General features: G+C 45.8%; 1 protein-coding gene and 1 long non-coding RNA gene across 16 annotated transcripts in view; one reads left to right on the top strand and one right to left on the bottom strand.

The window, feature by feature from the left end:
• MAST4 (microtubule associated serine/threonine kinase family member 4) overlaps positions 1 to 16,881 on the top strand; it is a 562,656-nt gene extending 545,775 nt beyond the window's left edge. For all 15 annotated transcript variants that reach the window (XM_082457027.1, XM_082457026.1, XM_082457025.1 and 12 more), the window contains 5 exons: positions 261 to 490; positions 1,045 to 1,167; positions 7,741 to 7,877; positions 9,900 to 10,081; positions 10,429 to 16,881. In XM_082457027.1, coding sequence (XP_082313153.1) covers positions 261 to 490; positions 1,045 to 1,167; positions 7,741 to 7,877; positions 9,900 to 10,081; positions 10,429 to 14,312 — 4,556 coding nt within the window. In that variant the 3' untranslated portion in view covers positions 14,313 to 16,881. The remainder of the gene's footprint in view (positions 1 to 260; positions 491 to 1,044; positions 1,168 to 7,740; positions 7,878 to 9,899; positions 10,082 to 10,428) is intronic.
• LOC309658636 overlaps positions 14,565 to 19,074 on the bottom strand; it is a 38,097-nt gene continuing 33,587 nt past the window's right edge. Inside the window, exon 2 of the long non-coding RNA XR_014262343.1 lies at positions 14,565 to 18,175. This is a non-coding gene — a long non-coding RNA (uncharacterized lncRNA). The remainder of the gene's footprint in view (positions 18,176 to 19,074) is intronic.

Raw genomic sequence — 19,074 nt, 5'->3', positions numbered from 1 at the left:
TAAGGAGTTGTAACTTCAGAATGTGAGTTTAAAAGTTAGTTTAAAAAGAGACACTTCTGAAATTTCCTTGACAGGCTTCTGTTTTGAAATCCATGCTAGTTACCAGTATAAATATTTTTATATTATTTCTTCTTTATTAGAAAGGAATGGATTTGTTTTGTGACTGTGCTCCCAATCCCAGCAGGGCTACCTAGTGAGGGCTACCTGCGAGCAGGTTGTGGGACCAGAATGAGCTGTGATGACTGGCTTCTTTGTTGCAGATATGTTTGCTGTTTCTCCACTGGGAAGCCCAATGTCTCCGCATTCTCTGTCCTCGGACCCTTCTTCCTCGAGGGATTCCTCTCCCAGCCGAGATTCCTCAGGCGCTTCTGCCAGTGCACACCAGCCTGTCGTGATCCACAGTTCAGGGAAGAACTATGGTTTCACCATCCGAGCCATCCGGGTGTATGTGGGAGACAGCGACATTTACACAGTGCATCATATCGTTTGGGTAAGACCGACAGTCTCTCTTTCTGGTTAGTTTTTGCTCCCAGCCAAACTGGAGAATAAATATGTCAGCTGAGGCGTAGTTAACAGCAAATGATTTTTCTGTTAAGCTGGCATTTGGGAACTGTTTCATACTCTTGCCCTTTATCTATGTGGTGGGATTGAATTTAGCAAAAGTTAATTCTTTCTCGTAATTCTGTTAGTCTTCGTATCGGATTATCCACTCTGCATACCAAGCTGGTAGAAATAGTCAAAGATAGTCCTGTTTTTATCCTTCTTTCATTCCTCTTTTCTTAGTTTTTTTCCCTGGCCTTCCTTTTTTTTTTTTTTTTTTTTAAGTACTTTCTCAGATCACCTGAAATTGTTTAAGGAACCATAGGAATTACCCTATTTTAGGGTGATGACAGAAAAAGAATAGCAAACCATGTCTTACTGGTTTCCTCTTAGGAGCTCAGGATCATGTGCTGATTAACTCAGAACACTGAGCCACAAGAAACAGTAGGTGTCAGGGTTGTCATTTGTTTGCTTACTAATATATACTCTCCTCTTGGACTTTAGAACGTAGAAGAAGGAAGTCCAGCTTGCCAGGCAGGACTGAAGGCTGGGGATCTGATCACACACGTCAATGGAGAGCCAGTGCATGGACTCGTCCACACAGAAGTTATAGAGCTCCTGCTAAAGGTACTATCTTTTTGATGTCACGGCCATCCAGATGAAGGAGGTAGCCAGAAAGAACTAGTACCAAGAGTTCTTTACTCAAGGTCTAGCGTTCTTCTATATGGCACATCCATACACACTCAGTCTCGTCGCTGAGAGAATATTCGGTAGTCTGTTTAATGTAAAGGCAAAAATAACATGAATTTTTTGGTTTTATATCATGACATACACGTTCGTATATCTGCACAGTCACTTCTTAATTTAATTTTGCTTCTTATCCTAAATTACAAATAGAGTTCTCTTTGTTTATGTACTGCACATAGTAAAATCTGTTTGGAAATCGTCCATCCTAAAGGCGATTTTCTTCAGTAAATTTTATTCTATATAGCAGAAGACAAAGTAGTATTAAACTGTGAGGTCAGATCTGAAGGTTGAGTCTGAGACTTGGATTTCCTTTTGAAAGGTAGAACTGTGAATATATCACATACACTATAAATGATAGAAATAGGTGGTAATGGAAGAAGGGATTCTAGCGACCATTAGGCCTTTTCCCATTCATACGTACAAATGAATTTGAATGTAGATCAGTTTCTACTTGGAATGTAAGCTGATTCAAGCCAATGGAGTACGAAGATCACAAGAAGCATGAGTATGATAGAGAGAGACAGTCTATACTGATCCTCTCATTTCTTTTGGGTTATTTGCTCTGCCACCTGCTGACTACAGAATATAAAGTTATAGCTCCGGATATGGATCTGGTTAAAACAAAGATAAATTTGAGTTTGATTTTAAGTTTTTTCAAGGAAAGAAGACTATCTGTGATCAAAAATACAGTCTTTAATTGTAGGATTATCTTACAAGTCAACAGATGTTTACGGATGGCCTCTGGCCGTGTGAGCACTGGGAGGGGCTGGGCTATAAGGGGCTATCAGAGAGGCGTGAGCCGTGACCTCAGATAACCTGCAGCCTACTGAGAGGCACAATATAAACACATACGTGTCATTTAAACAAGGTACATTCAGACTGTTTCTAGAGCACTCGCTCTGAGGCAGGTACCGTGGTAGATGTTCGCAACATAGGAATTCAGGTATGGTCCTTGCCCTTGAGGACTATGGGAGATATAGAAGAGGTATGCAAGCAGATAAAGTTCAGCTTGATTAGCCAGGGCCATAACAGGGGGAGGAATCCCGTACTTTTGGAGAGAAGATTCTGTGAACGAGGAGAGTCATCACAGAGAAGTGACACTGAACTGGAACTTGAAAGAAAATTAGGATTTGGAAGGTAGTGCGGGTAGGTGGGTGTACAAAGCCTTTGAAAAGTAAGTGCAGTTAAATGACTCTTCTTCTTCCTTCTCTCATCCCCCAGCCAACACAAGTGTATTCTTCAGATGATTCAGTGTGTGGCCTAGGTTCTAGGAAGAGTAATAGCATGCATATTCACAGGTCCCTTGTGAAGTGGCAGATTGTAGGAAAGTTATTGCTGTTGATCAGTTCACAGCATTAATGAAACTTTGGTCTTGGCCTCAGGCCCCATTGGAGTTGAGGCCGGGCTTTGCTATCCTCCATACCTACAGGTGGTTCCCCTAACTCTAGTCAACTTTCTCACAAATGCATACTATACTATTGGGCTCCCTGATGGCTTCGTCATTGGCGGACCATCGGGGTAGTAGCTGTATTTTGGTATTCTCAGATGCTTTTTACACGATGTTTTATACTTGCAAACTACTTCACAAAATCTCATGGCATCCTTAGAAAAAGGTGGCAGAGCCATTACATAGGGCTGTATATATATTTAGAGATACATGTGCAATACTTATTTATCTTTCGGATTGTGAACCTAATCAGCGTTATCGCGTGTTTCGTGGCTGCAGCTTTGGTCTCACTTACCCTCACAACTTCAAAATGAGCCTGCTATGGAAGCACTGACTTACACGCACAAGGAAATAGAAAGTCACGGTCATCCGGTTCAGTTCCCCAGAGCTCTGTGAATCCCTGTAAATGTGCTCCTTCAGCGTCGCCTTAAACCTCTCCTGCCACAAGGAGTTCATCACCTCCATCCAGCTTGCAAGTAGCTTGTTAAAAAAGAACTTTGTCAAAGCACTGAAATCTCTCTCCGGCCACTGTAGTGAGGGGTGGAGGCCACATGGACCCAGTCATATCCCCTGCTCACATAATTACCTGCCCAGTGTAGCCTCCCTAATCCAGAAAACTCTCTGTTCAACCAGGTTGCTTTCTTAGGACAGCGTTAGTTTAAATCCCCAATCGTAAGAGAAGCCCTAAAATATCACCAGCCCCTGCCTCAAAATTTCCTTTCCCTGAACTCTGGAGAACCTCTGGAAACTAAAATGAGGACCATCAAATAGCATCATTATTACCATCTTCACATATTAGCTGGGCCCCCAAAATGTGCAAAACTGTGCGAGGTACCGAAGAGTCACACAACAAATGACACATATGAATAATAGGTAATCGAGAGCCTTTACATGCATAAACTCAGGTAATCCTCATACCTTGTGCATAGGTGCTATAAATATAAATGTCCCCATTTTACAGATAAAGAAATTAAAGCAGGGAGAAGTTAGCAAAGCAGCCAAGCTTATCTGCTAGGAAAGAGCAGACGAGGATTTGCATCTCGGCAATGCAACTCCAGAGCCTGTGCTTTCAACCAGCACACCACTGTGCTCTGTACATGAAGCTTTCTGATTGCCAGTAACTTACAGTCCAGCGTTCACAGGGGAAACAGTGGCAATACTAGGCTATAATCAGAGTGTCAGACAAAAGGAACAAACTGTAAATATGGCCCAAGTTCTAAAGGAGAGAGAGCTTTCCACCAGGGTGGGCAGGGGTGAAGAGTTGGGGGTTTTCTGTGCAGGGCTGTGAAGGATGGGTGGACATTTAGCGTATGGGAAGGGAGCGCAGGCCCTTCTAGGCAAAATAAAGAAGATGCTTAAAACCACAAGGACAGGAAGCTCAGAGTGCTTGAGGTGCATGAGTAAACCAGTGTGGCTGGAGCCTGAGTTCATAGCATCTGGGATGAAGTGTGCAAGATGGCTGGGGCTGGATCATGGAGGGTTGAGTCAGGGCAAGGACGCACGTATGCAGGAAGAGTGCTGTTCCCCATGCGCGTCTTGCAGAGAAAGAAATGTAAAAACAGTCTAGCTCAGTGAAGTACCCAAGGCCAGCTGATAAACTAATGTGGAGTCAGACTGAGTGAAGAGACTGGATAGCCTGACTTCTGCTTTTGTATTCAGTTCAGCCAGCTTAAAATAATTTCCCTCCCACCGTGCACTAATCACACAAGTAGTTTAAAGTAAAACTTAACTAATAGAACATTTAACAGTCTTCTGGCCCCATTTCGTTGTTGTTATTTTTTAAAACAGTGCCGCAGAATTTCCCTAATAAGAGACTGCTTCTTCTTCAAAAGAATTTGTTGAGGTCAGTGGACCCAGTAAAACACAGTGTGCCGAGTTCTGGCAGCACTTGCTATAGCCGATGGATCCACCAGATGGCAGGCTTCACAATTCTCACCTATTCTCCATAAAATTATAATATTTTTCAGTCATTTACTTACCATTTTTGTAATCATTAACGTTTCCAACCAGATGTTGGCACTCTGCATTTTTTGTGTCTGTATTTCCCCTTAGGGGCGTTATCTCTTTGTGTATTTCCATAAGTCAAGTGAACTGTCGTCTGGAACAGCCATATGTAGCAACAAAAACAGAAAACTGGGTTTGGTTTTGTAGTGGAAAGGGACTTTTGTACAGAACTTAATGACGTGCCCTGATTCAGCAAACTCCGGTCATAACTTTTCTGGTGAGGAATGTTCAGCATTTATATTATATTTTTTCATATAATGTTGATGATATTTTTATATTTTTTAAATTTTTTCTTGACAATCTGATACATTGATCATTCCTTATACGGATCCAGTACCTCGTTCCCTCACCACCACTCATTAAGTACAAGCCGTGCACTCTGCTGGGAGCAAGAGGTGGAAGGGATCAGGGCGTGCCCTGCCCATGAGGAGTGGGCAGTGTGCGGTGAGGGGCGGGAGAGCCAGGTTTGGGCTCTCCCACTGGGCTCTGTGACCTTGGGAAAAAAGAATCTCAGTATCTCTGAATCTGTTTTCCTTACCTCTAGTCGAAGAATAATAATCCCTTCCTACCTCATAGGGTTTAAAAAAAAACCCAAAAAACCCTCATGACTTGGTTGTGAAAATAAAGTAAGAGGATATATGTGAAAAGTGCTTTAATATTCACAATGTGCTTTTAAAATGCTCAGTGGCATTGTGAGCCTCTTACAGGTAAAGATATAAAAGTCAGTGCTGAATTGTGTTAGAAGGGGTGGAAGTGGATTCAAGCTTAGATGGCTCATGGGCTCTAGCAGCCCCAGTGATCATTGTGGCTCTGTGTCCACTCTGTATATGATGCAGAGAAGGACGGAAGGAACTTCGATGAAAGATGAACTCCCATAATGTTTCTTGCCCCTTTCCTTCCCCTAAGACATGCAGGAAAAACTAAAACTTTAGCCTGGCCTCACTCAATTTGTAAAGAGAAAATCCCATACCAAACAACCTTCAATGGTAGGCCTTTCATACTTAAAAGTTGAATTTTCAGTTTAAAGACTAAATTGAATGTCAGTCTCTACTATCAGGTTAAGGTTTATTTTTAAAGTTTTGGCATTTGCATATAAAACACGTAATTTATTCTTTCAGAATGAAGAAAAATTTTTTCTCTTGTTCAAGTTCAAATCTCATTTCCCTAAAATATTTGTTTACAATTTGACATTAAGTATGGGATTATATGTTCTTAAATATATAAAGAACTCTAAAATCAATAATACTAAGACTTTCTGATACAAAATTGGATGTAAGACATGAACAAATCGTTCTCTAAAGAAATAGAAATGATCGAAAATAAATGAGTCAAAGTCCAGCTTTGTTAATAGCCAAAGAACAAAGATTAAAACTTGATATAACTTTTTCCTGTAAAATCGGTAATCTGTTTAATGTTAATACTCAGTTCTGACAAGCCCGTTCTAAGGCTGCTGCTTGTGCGCTGCTGGCAAGAGCATGAGGTGACATAACCCTTCTGGAAATTAGTGTATCACCAGGCACCAACAGTCGCTAAGAAGTCCACCTAGACCCTTTGCTACGTGTATTGGGTCTAATTAGGTAATCTAAGGGAAACGTCAGAGGCTCGGACAGCGATTTAGAGGTAAAGGTATTTATTTCAACCCTTACAAGAATTGCAAAATAGAAAACAATAGCTGTAGGGAAATAGTTAAATTGTGATTCACCCATCTCATGGAATATTTTTAAATAGCCAGTAAAAATCACGTTCTTAAGGAATATTCAATGACGAAGGGCAAGTTTTTCAAAGTTAGGAAATGTGAACAAAAAACATAAAACTAAATATGAGATATTTAATTAAGATTTAAATTATTTATCAAGTGTGTCTCTATATATACATACTTTATACATGCCTGATAAGAGACCAGCAGGAAATATACAGAAATGTTACTGACGTTAGCTGGGTGGTAGGCCCCTCAATGATTTTTTTTTATATATATATGCTTTACTCTTTTCTTCTTATAATGGCACGTATTACTTCCCAAGTTGGGAGGGGAGGTGGATGTTGATATTAAAACAATCTCTGTTTTTTCAGTCCCCAGCCCCCATCATACTCAACTCCCCATCTCTTAATACCACTTAGAGCTGAGTTGCTAGGCATCTTCCAGGCATAGGCCTTTTAAAAGGCCCTTCTCCATATGCTTCTTGTCTTTTTAAGGTAATCCGGGCCATCTGTGACTCCGAAAGGACATGTTTGTCTCCTGGTTATTAAGAAATTCAAGAAGAGGTCATTGATACGGGAGTGAAGGGGGAGGGTCCTGCCCACTTGCCCAGGGTACACCTCAGCCTGCCCTCTGACTCTGCTCTCAAATCCATCCCCAGGGCCTGCCCAGCCGGCCCCTGTCCCAGATTCAAGTGGAAGGGCACAGAAACCCACCAGGAATGACCTCACCTGGCAAAACAGAGGCTGTTTCATACCTGCTGGCATAAACTTCCCAGCTCTGCATGCTGACAGGTTTTCTGGTGGTAGAAAAGGAACCTTTAAAGATAATTTAAAATAGAAGTCTCATTCAGTTTTGCTGCTTTATGATTTTTTTTATGATTTCTAGAGAGCCCCTGGGCATCTTTATACTTAATACGTATGGATGAGGATAACTGTTATTTATATAGTCCTTTCCATGGGTCACCCTCAGTGCTAAAGGCTTTACAGACTCTATCGCCTTGATCTTCAGACGAGCCCTATGAGATAGGTGTGACTCTCCTGTTAGATGGAAAGCAAGTGCTCAGGTCACAGGCTCAGATTTGAACTCAGCTCTGTGGAGTTCCAGATCCCACCCTCTTAAGGAAACCCCACACTTTTTTTCCACCGAGTTTGTCAGGACTTCACTGCTTGAAGGGTCATTGACACATGGAAGCCTTTTGTATGTCCGTCCTTATGGATCTTTCTTTGTCTTTGGCTCTCCTATCTCTGTTCTGGTCTTGTTTCATCACAGCATTTCGCTTTAATACCACATCATTTTTTTATAGAGTGGAAATAAGGTGTCGATCACGACCACCCCATTTGAAAACACATCAATCAAAACGGGACCAGCCAGGAGAAACAGCTATAAGAGCCGGATGGTGAGGCGGAGCAAGAAATGTAAGAAGAAGGAAAGTCTAGAAAGGTGAGTTAGAGCGTCCCCTTCATGGGTTTGGTGCATTCCCACACTGAGGGAAATTTACTCCTTACTTAATTTAAATGCTTGCATATGAGAAGGATCTATTTCTCTGTGAGAAATGTTGCCCCGTGGTTCACATGTATTTATACATTAGAGTTTATATTCCTTCGTAACAGCATTATTTTTCATAGTGAAAAGACTTACGTAGTTACACTGTAGAAGAATTTATATTGCTTCTTCTCATGTGTGAGAACCATGAAAAGCCCTTTGCCTTTTCTTAAGCCTCTAGACTTCATTTCAGTTGAGTTGGATTTGAGGAACTGAAACTTCAGGCAGTTTTTAGCATTATATCTATATTTAATAATGTCCTTTACATTATCTAGAAACAAACAGTTGCTATTTTTTAATGCCAGATATTTGAAGATAACTAGATCTTTAAAGCATCCAAATAAGCCTAGAAATAAAAAGGCTTTGTTTTACTGACTGAAAGCCTAACTTGGCTACACGTTTGCACTGTGAGAGGCACCGTGAGTACCATTTTGTGCCCCGTGCAGGCACTGGCAAGGTGTGTGTGTGTGTGTGTTTCTGGTGAGGATATTTCTTGCCAGGCAGTTGTCTAGATGTGCTCCCTGCACGATGCCACAGCAGCCCTACTTTATACCCACTTGGATTTGGTGTGTTGGATCACATTATGAGGACTTTTGATGATAGAGAAGAAAAATAAGCAAATGAAAAAGGAATGATTATTGACTCCAGGAAAGACAAAGTTATACAAGGAAGGAAAATAGAATTATGGCCAAGCTGTGAACAGTATTTATCATGTAAAATAAAGAAAACACCAGCCTTTTTTTTCTAACCAAAAATTTTTGGTTTAGCTATACTAGGAGGAACAGAAACAGGGAAGTGTTTTCGGTTAGAAGGTGGAAACGGTTGTATAAGAGCTTAATTCTCATTTTTTGTGGTAGGAAATCAACGGATAATTTCTAAAATCGAAAAACTAAAAAAACAGCGTAAGCACATTTCATAACAATATGCAGACAAATAGGAGAAGAAACAGCTAAAAGACTAGAAAGTGGTTTCTCTAGGGGATTGGGAAAAAGGCAGAGCAGGGAGTTGCTATTTTTCATTACAAACTATTTGACTTTTTAACCCAAGTACATGTATTACTGTGATTAAAATTACACACACACACACACACATACACATTCTGAGATCCTCCTTTTTTTTTTCATGTGAGCTTTATATTTTAATTGTGGTTTAGGTCATATAGAACACACTTGCTTCAAGGGGTAGCAGAGTGTAAACTACCTGGGGGTGAAGGGACTCTGTACAACCACCTGCACTTCGAAGCCACCTGAAGCTGTGCTTTTAGCTTTCAGATGTGCTCGTTGGACACTAACTACACATTTGCTTGTGCTGCAGCGTGATGTCTCCTGCCCTGCTGATGTGATAAGCTTCATTTCACCTTGCTCGGTTTTTCTATGTCAATGTACAGCCTGCACAGTCATTAGGAATATTCAAGAGCTCACAATGGAATAAGCACAGCAAACAGCCCCTCAGAGATAAAGCCTCTACCCAGTGTATCACCATCAAAGAATTCTACATCCAAGATGATGATTTTTCTTCCAGGGATTTACTTTGTATTATCTCTTAATTAATTAAATTGTGCCGGTGTGTTTGGGGCTATGTACTCAGAAGCTTTCAGGCAAAAAACAGTGTCCTCAAAAACCTGACATATAAATAAATGAATGTATATTTATTATATATTTTTCCTATTTTCACAACTCTTCTTAAAGTGCTTGAAATTAAGAGAAGAGAGCTTCCATTGTGTATTATCAAAAGCTCTTCCTTTCTAAGTCATAAAAAAGTTCTGAATATAAAAGTGGGATCCTTCTCTTGAAAAGGATCTGCCATCATCCTATCACCGTCTCTGGCACAGAGGCGTGTACTGAATGCACTGGTGCTATGGGGTAGGAGGAGTGGTTCTGAATGTAGAATCTGATCAGTTTTCTCCTGTTTTCACTCTAGGAGAAGATCCCTTTTCAAAAAACTAGCCAAGCAGCCTTCTCCTTTACTCCACACCAGCCGAAGTTTCTCCTGCTTGAACAGATCCCTGTCATCAGGGGAGAGCCTCCCGGGGTCCCCCACTCACAGCTTGTCTCCCCGATCTCCTACTCCCAGCTACCGCTCCACCCCCGACTTCCCATCCGGTGAGTGAGTCTCCTTGCCTCTCAAGAGTTGAGGGGTCACCATCTGAGATCCTGGAAGAGAGGCTTATTCCTGCTTAAGGAAAGAAGGTTGAGGATGTAATTGACAGAGAACAGGATTTATAGGAAGGTCAGAAGATACAGCTGTTCGGTCCATTAAAAAAGACAGGAAGTACGGGGTTAACCCTCGGTGTGGGGAGGTTTATCTGAAAAGCATTTATTCACTAGACATAGATGCTGAGACAATTTGCTGACCTTTACCTGACCTTATCTAAAACAGCTAGGTCTGGAAGCGTGGAAAGAAAAGGGAAAGTGGCCGTTGCTCACAGCATCCTGTTTTCCACCCACAGGTACTAACTCCTCGCAGAGCAGCTCCCCAAGCTCTAGTGCCCCCAACTCCCCGGCGGGGTCAGGACACATCCGGCCCAGCACTCTCCACGGCCTGGCCCCCAAACTCAGCGGGCAGCGATACCGGTCAGGAAGACGTAAGTCAGCGGGCAGCATCGCGCTCTCCCCGCTGGCCCGGACGCCCTCTCCAACTCCACAGCCCCCCTCCCCTCAGCGGTCACCGTCCCCTCTGCTGGGACATTCACTTGGCAACTCCAAGATCTCTCAAGCCTTTCCCAGCAAAATGCACTCCCCCCCGACCATCGTCAGACACATCGTGAGGCCCAAGAGCGCAGAGCCCCCGCGGTCCCCGCTGCTCAAGCGCGTGCAGTCGGAGGAGAAGCTCTCTCCCTCCTACGGCAGTGACAAGAAGCACCTGTGCTCCCGCAAGCACAGCCTGGAGGTGACCCAGGAGGAGGTGCAGCGGGAGCAGTCCCAGCGGGAGGTGACCTTGCAGAGCCTGGAGGAGAACGTGTGCGACGCGCCTGCCCTCAGCCGGGCCAGGCCCGTGGAGCAAGGCTGCCTGAAACGCCCTGTGTCCCGGAAGCTGGGCCGACAGGAGTCTGTGGACGAGCTGGACCGAGAGAAGCTGAAGGCCAAGGTGGTGGTGAAGAAACCCGACGGGCTCCCGGAGAAACAGGAATCCCGCCAGAAACCCCATGGACTTGGCAATGATGTGGAAAACCTCTCTGCTTTTAGGCTAGAAGAGAGAGAGAAGAAAATCTATCCAAAGGCTTCGGAAAGGTCAAATCATTTTGAAAACAAAGCAGCCGTGCAGGAGGCCCAGGCCCTGGGCAGCCTGCTGAAAGATGCTCTCCACAAGCACGCCAGTGTGCGGGCCAGCGAGGCCGTCACCTCGGAGGGGGCGGCAGCTCCCAGGGACCACAGCCAGGGCACCGGTGACCTCAAACGCGCCTCGGCTCACAGCACCCTCCAAGACGGCCTCTGTCACGCCACCCACAGGGCCACCTCCGGGAAGGGCGACTACACAGAGAAGGCCCCGCAGGCCAAGGAGGGTCCCCGGTGTGAGAAGTTAGACAGCAAGCTGGCCAACATCGATTACCTCCGAAAGAAGATGTCCCTTGAAGACAAAGATGATGGCCTCTGCTCTGTGCTCAAGCCCAAGATGACACCTGGTGCCCAGGAGGGCCTGCCGGGGAACGCGGGCCGACCGGCCGGAGGGCAGCAGGAGGCCCAGCCGGCCTCCGAGAGCCGCGCGCCATTCATCAGCGGCCACGTGGCTCAGCTCAGCACCGTCTCCTTTGTCCCTCTCAAGGCCCTTTCTGGCCGGGTGGACAGCGGAGCGGAGAAGCCGGGCTTGGTTGCTCCAGAGTCGCCTGTCCGGAAGAGCCCCTCCGAGTATAAGCTGGAAGGGAGGTCTGTGTCATGCCTGAAGCCCATTGAGGGCACTTTGGACATTGCTCTTCTGTCTGGACCGCAGGCCTCCAAGACGGAGCTGCCTTCACCAGAGCCTGCCCAGAGCCCCAGCCCAGGCAGTGACGTAGGGCCCCCGGTGCCACAGGCTCCCGCCAGCAGCGTGGGGAGGAAGGGTGAAACTGCGGGTCAGAGGGAGTCCTCCCCTGCCAGCTTCAAGGTGAACAAATCCTACCTGCTCGAGCCTCGGTTCCCACCACCCAGCCGGGGTCTGCAGGGCTCACCGGCGGCACCCCTGCCTGACCCAGAGCTGAAGCTGGACAGGAAGATTTCCCACGCAGCCAGGACCCCAGCGACCATCGTGGAAAGCCACCCCCAGCGGGGAGAGGGCAGCCCCAGCCAACAGCAAGACCACAGCCCCGACGTTAGGCTCCTTCCCCTCCTGGGGCAGAGCCTCCAAGGTGCTGAGCCGTCTAGATTGCACAGCCCGCTCCCACCTGAAGGTGCCCCCTTGAGGGAGAAGCCGAGCGGGAGGGAGTCGTCCGAAAGGGCCCCTTCCACAGCCAGAAGTGAGCGGTTGGCTTTGAGGGCCGACATCCGCAGAGACCCCTCCAAGGAGCTGTATCCACTAGAAGCTGCTAAAACCAGTGACAACTCCAAAACCCTCCCCGCTGTGGGGAGGACCCGCCCAGATGTCTCCACCCAGACCCAGGCCTTGGAGAAAGCATGCGGGCCTTGTGGGAGAGCAAACCCCAAAGACGGCCGAGATGAGGTGAGGCCACTGGCCAGAGAAGAGCCCTCTTTGCACTCTGCAGCGGCTCCTTGTGAGAGGGAGCTGGGCAAGGGAAGGAGTGGCCCGGAATCTAAGCCGGCATCCGCTCCTGCCAGGTGGTCTCTGGAGCCACGCGGGACAGAGAGTGGGAAGAGTGAAAAGCTCTCCAGTTTCCGATCTGTGCAGAAAGATGGTCCCAAGGAACCAGAAAGGAAAGAACAGCCCCTGCAGAAGCATCTCACCAGTAGCTCTCAGCCCCTGCCCACCACCAAAGAGCTCCCTGGCCTGGCCACTCAGCAGCATTACATTCAGCAAAGCTACCCTGCTGGCTCTCTGCCTGGGAGCAAGCCCTGCGCTACAGACTCAAGCCTGGGCCTCCAGGACCCTCCCAAGCCCGCTGCTGTGCTCTGTGAAAGCAGCAGCCGCAAGCCCAGGTCTGGCCCCGACACAGACCCTCCAAAGTCTAAGCACCCAGACCGGCCCCTCTCCTCCCAGAAGCTGAGCGTTGAGGCTGCAGTGGGCAAACAGCCTGGTGCTCAGCCCCCTGGCAAAGAGGGGAAGGGCAGCAGTAAGGGTGTGTCAGAGGAGTTCCCTGCCCTCCCAGGTCCCCAGAACACAGCCCGCGATGTGATTGGCCAGGGAGCAAGTGGGCCCTCGGTCCCCCTACACACGGAATGGGGTCCTCTAGACACCAAGCTGAGACCCACCAGCAGTGGGCATCCCCCAGAGGCGCTGGAGAAGCCCGCACATCCACCGCGGCAAGGACCCCCAGGGGTCAGTGAGTCGGTGGACCAGAAACTTCCCACTGTCGGGGAAAGGCAAAACCCATCTCCAAAGGCCCCCAAACCATCCACTGTGAAAGATTATCCCCCTCTGTGCAAACAGACAGACAGGAGCCTGAGTCCGCTGGCTGCCAGCGCTGACGCCGGGAAGTCTGAAGGCAAGAAATGCACCGAAGCACTTTACTCCCCTGTGGACAGCGGGAAGCCGGGGGCCAGCCTTTCCCCGGCGCAAGGTGAGGCTGGGCCCAAGGGCACGGAGAGGCCGGCAGCAGCCGCCGGGAAGGGCTGGCCGGAGGCCAAGGGGAAAGGGCCCGGTTTCCAGAAGCCACTGCCGGAGGCGGACAAGCCCAGCGGCATGAAACGGTCGCCCTCGGCCACGGCGCAGAGCTCTTTCCGCTGCGCTGCCCTCCCCGAGAAGTCTCTGAGCTACTCCTCTGGCTTTCCCGAGGCCCGATCAGTAGCTCCAGAGACTTCTACAACCTGCAGCGACATCTTCTCTGCCAAGGCCGGCAGGGCCACGGCTGAGCCCCCAGCCTCCAGCGGCAGGGACCACCGGAAGCCCCTGCCTGGGGGGGATGGCAGAACCCAAATGACAAAGAGCGACTCCTTGCCATCCTTCCGCAGCTCAGCCGTCACTCTGGAGTCCCATCACCCCAACCCAGGCGCGGGGGAGGGCGCCAGCCCCCGGGACAGGGCCCTCTCAGGAACAGCCACCGCGGGAGAAACCAAAGGGAAAGAGCCAGCCCCCGCCCAGCCAGCTCAGACTAGGAAGCAGAACGTGTGCCGAGAGGTGACCAAGCCGTTCCCCGCTCCCAGCACGGAGCGCCCCATCGCCCTCCCTTCTGAGAAGGACTCCGGGGTGCGACAGAGGCGGGGGAAAGAGAGTTTGCGTGGCAGCCCACACAAAAAGGCCTTGTGATGGGGCAGGCCCCCGGCGGGACTGGGGGACCCCAGCCTGCGTGTGTAACTGCATCTTGACTACCTTGGAAACCAGCACTGTGGGAACCCCCCCAGACAGAGCCTGGAGCCTCACCGAAGAAGGGGGAGAGAAGAGACAGGAAAAGAAGGGACCTTCTTCCAAATGCCTTCCCGATTGGAACCGGTAAACTGTTACCAGATAGTGTTTGTACAAAAAAATAAAAATAAAAAAACAAAAAATCTTTTTGGTTGAGGTTGAGGTTGAGGGTTGTTGAGGAAAGAGATTTTCTCTGTAAATACCTAGCAATGTGTTTGGTTTGGGATGTAGAGTCGATACTTTGCTGCTGATGGCGTCATTTACTACAACTTTTTTTTTTAATAAGATTTTTGCTCTACCATTGATCATAATGCAGTAATGAAGCAAAATGGTTAAACCTGGGTATATGTAAAAGTATAGATACACCCATATTCGTGTATATACACATCCACCCACGTGTTTTGGTCTGTGGTTGAAAAGAATATTTCAAGGCTACATTTTTCTACGTTAAAACATTCTAAGTCGAGTTGAAGGTGAAAGAAAGCCCAAAATACACTATAGATTGTAAGCTTTCATGTGTATTTTTAACCAGTGATTTTGATAGTACTGTATCTGGCTACCTATGCTTCCAGATCTAAAGAACTGCTCGAATCACTGCATTTGGAATCCTCCTGCATCAGAAATGGCCACAACAGATGGAGCTAGCCATTTTCATTTCACGGTCATCCTAATAGCCATTTTGATGCTGGGCCCAGCTGTCTGAAAGGCCAGTTGTCCTTGTGTGTGGGTGTGTATGTCGACTCCTCACCATAGGTAGAGCGGGGGCTATAGACACATGTCGACTTTATTTCTGTTCTTTTGCTTTCCCTTTCTGTTCTCTTGCTTCTCCTTTTCATGCTCTTAAACTCAGGCCTTTATGCTATGAGTCACTAGTCTAAGAAGCACACATTTTATAGTAGTTCTGCACCAGCCCTGCTGTTGAACATAAAGGAAAGTTGCTGGCCGCACACAAATCTGCTAGTACTTAGGTTGAGTAATAAGCATCAGGCATTGGAAGAGGTTTTAAGTTTGCTTTTTTGAGGAAAAGTCGGGGGACGGGGTGGGGTTGTGGATTTTGGCATCATAGCATATATTTTAAGGAATAATCAGGACATCAGATACATTTTAATACATAGCTGGGGCCTTATGTTGTAGATGAAGCTTGCTGTTTTTAGCAAGTTCCTGGGTTTCACATTCATTTCTGATGCATCAAGTAGCTCCATACATTTCATAACATGATCTCTTTATTTGTATGCAAAAAAAAAACACTGTATTAATAAAGAGCAGCATTTTTGTAACAAAAAGACTTGTTGGAGCTATTTGGTGCTTGAATGTGACTGTCCTTTTTACTTTTGCTAAGCCTTATTTAAATTTTGTATACCATGGAATATGTAGAATTTGTCCAATCATTTTAGTGCTGAGGGGATCTTTCTGTTTGTTTTTTGTTGCAGTTTTCCTTCCTGGTGGATTGTTTTATATTGTAAGACAGCACTTGCTGACATAAGTACTAAGGCACTAAGAGAAAATACACACAGATAAGTATTTATAAGATGCTTGGGATCCGTAGCAGGATTTTTTGTTTTGTAAGAGAAAAAAAAAAAAAAAAATCACCAAGAAATACTAATCCAGCACCCAACCCCCCTCGGGGATGTCTTAGTATCTTCAGGCTATAAAATTGTTCACCTAAGCACAGCTTCATCTTACAGCCCTGTGGATTATAAATCATTCAGTGAGGCTGTAAACTCCGCTCCAAAAACAAAGGCGTAACTTAAACTGCTCGGTTGTCCTTCATTGTAAAATGAGTTGGCAACGGCAAAAGAAAAAAGAAAAAAGTCTCCTCCTTGCTCCGAATTTTTTTCCCATGAGGTTTTAGCCAGTCCCCATCACTATGTTGTGAATTGTAGAAGAAACAAATATGTTGAAAGATCTTGAATGGGTTTCAAAAATGGTCTCAACATTTATAATTCATACGTGCATTTGGTGGTTGTCATAACCCGATCCTTCTGCACCCAGACATCTAGACAGGCCTATCGGGGAGGTAGTTTATGGTTTACAGCCTTTGCTTTTTAACTGTCCACTTTCCTTTAAAGCACAACTAGCTGCTTGTTTACAAATGATATTTTTTCATGTATATTTTGTATAGTGTATTATCATTTTTGCCAAATATGTTTTTGCATTTTGGATGGCTACAGAGTACCTAAGGTTGCATTCATGTAATACCTGTTTGTTGTTGTAAACCTCTCCAGTCAGCTGGTAGGAATTCTCCTGTGTTCTATTTGGTCGGTCTCCTGTGATTGTAAGATGTGCTCCTCGGTAGTATTCCCAGCTGTAGATTTACCAGCTTAAAAGTTTGTTAGGATCTGTGCAATAAAGTGTTTGCAGTCTTATTTTCTCTAAGAAATTCCCTATGGATGTCATAATTGTTGTATATTGAACAAATATTTATACTTATGCAGTTGCATAACATTGAAATAAAAATTTAGCATGAAAAGATCATGACTATTAAGTTTTTTCCCATATACACACATACATAGCATCTCTAAAACATTACTGAATGTAACTCTCTCTTATGGAAAGGATGGTTTTCTGCAGATTCCTTTTGGTGAGTGGAATGGTTTGCTAATTTTTTTTAACCCACACGAACATGTTCCATTCTTTGAGATTAAGTCTTCCTTTAACTCCTTCCTCTGTTTTCTACCAACCGTCTTCCTTTCCTGCAGAACTTACCAACTTTCACATCATGCTCACCATCTTCCCTAGTGTCTCAGGAAGAAGTGTCCTTTCTCCATGACTCCACCTACTTCAATTCTCCCCAAACCTTGCTCTATCAATTACCATTGTGTTCTCTCATCTTTCTTTTCCTTCCATCCTGTCTCCTCCCTCATAATTAAAAAGCATTAAGACGATCAGGAAGGAAGGAAGCAACCTAACATTTATTGTCTGCCTACTATATGTGTACCCTTAGTACTGGGCAAGATGCTTTTTATCTGCCATCTTATTTGAGCCCCAACACAAGCCTCAGACCAGATGGTGGTGGCATCCCCATTTTACTGATGAGCAAATAGGCCCAGACAGGCTATGTGACTTACTTAACATATACCCTGTAAAGAGAGCTTGGATTAGAGCGTGGATTTTTCTGGTTCTAAAGCTCTTGACCTTTCTAAACATTACCAGGTATCATGCAATTGAATTCAAGACCCAGGGCCCTCTGTGAATGATGTAAGCCATCTCATTTTCTAAGTTTATGTGCAAAAAAATCATATGGTGCAAAATTACAAACCTGAAGATTGGCGGGAAACCATGAGCCAAGCAAGCTAATCGTTCTCTGTGTTAGGACTCCTTTATTAGTCCTAATTAATTACTAATTAATCAGTAGGCAATTTCCTGTCTAGATTTTTGGTTCATAACACAAATGTTACATGAAAAAGTGTAGCTCTGTTAACTGTGGAAATTTGCTTACTTCAATATAGGCCAGACATTAAGGAATTCAGTGGTAGGGCAGTTCACTCAGTTTAATTTCCTTCCTACCTGTATGTTTTTAACACTTTCCACAAAGTCATCATTTTGTGTTTTTCCTCTTTCTTCCTACCTCCTACCCCAGTTCGTATTGTATGCGTCTCATATATCTAGGAAAGCTGGAAATGACCACAGCTTTGTTTTTTTTTTTTTAAGGGAATGCACTTATTTATTTATTTATTTATTTATTTATTTATTTATTTATTTATGGCTGTGTTGGGTCTTCGTTTCTGTGCGAGGGCTTCCTCTAGTTGCAGCAAGTGGGGGCCACGCTTCATCACGGTGCGCGGGCCGCTCACTATCGCGGCCTCTCTTGTTGCAGAGCACAGGCTCCAGACGCACAGGCTCAGTAATTGTGGCTCACGGGCCTAGTTGCTCCACGGCATGTGGGATCTTCCCAGACCAGGGCTCGAACCCGTGTCCCCTGCATTGGCAGGCAGACTCTCAACCACTGCGCCACCAGCGAAGCCCCACAGCTTTGTTGAACCTTGGTTTTATTACTTTCTGTATACTAAACGTCAGTCACTTGGCCCAGGTTCAGGGCCTGAGGTGTGTGGCAGTTCAGACACCTCAGACCCTGTGCTGGAAGCATTAGCACCATTCGTCATAAAAAACATGCAGCAGCATCGCCTGGATTCCTGGGAATCCAAAAGACAAGGTCACCGTCTCTTATCACAGGCTGCCGGTGGGACTGTCAAGCCCAATACTTGGATGCAGGCAATAAAAGAGAATCTGCTACCGAGACGGACTGAACATCAAGTCTGTTCAGATGTGGGGAAAAGGAAGATCTGTTGCATATGGTTACTAGGAATTGCTCCACGCAGCTTTACAGAAAGTCTCTTAATATTGTAAAGCTGACAGACTCTAACAAAGTCATCTGCTGCTTCAATGAAGCACTGCCCCGAGAGGGCTGTCAGAACCTGGAGGTGAAGGATGAAGCTATTTACAAGGCCTAAAGCAAGGATGTTGCAGCTACCGAGCCTTCGTATGTCAGCTGGCGTCTCCATATCCTCCAGCCCTAACCTGTCTAAATAAAAATCTTTTGCCTGAAAGTTCTGTCCCTTTGGCCTACATATGCTGTGTGAAACAGTACTGGGCTCAAGTGACTTTCCTCGGCTGGAGGCAGTCCTTTGTCGGGACAGAGGGTATTTCCTGTGGACGGCCTCCCACG

Source organism: Balaenoptera physalus, assembly GCF_965194825.1.
Source record: "Balaenoptera physalus genome assembly, chromosome: 3".
In the NCBI taxonomy this organism is placed as follows: domain Eukaryota; kingdom Metazoa; phylum Chordata; class Mammalia; order Artiodactyla; family Balaenopteridae; genus Balaenoptera; species Balaenoptera physalus.
This window is presented reverse-complemented; position numbering and strand designations above follow the sequence as displayed.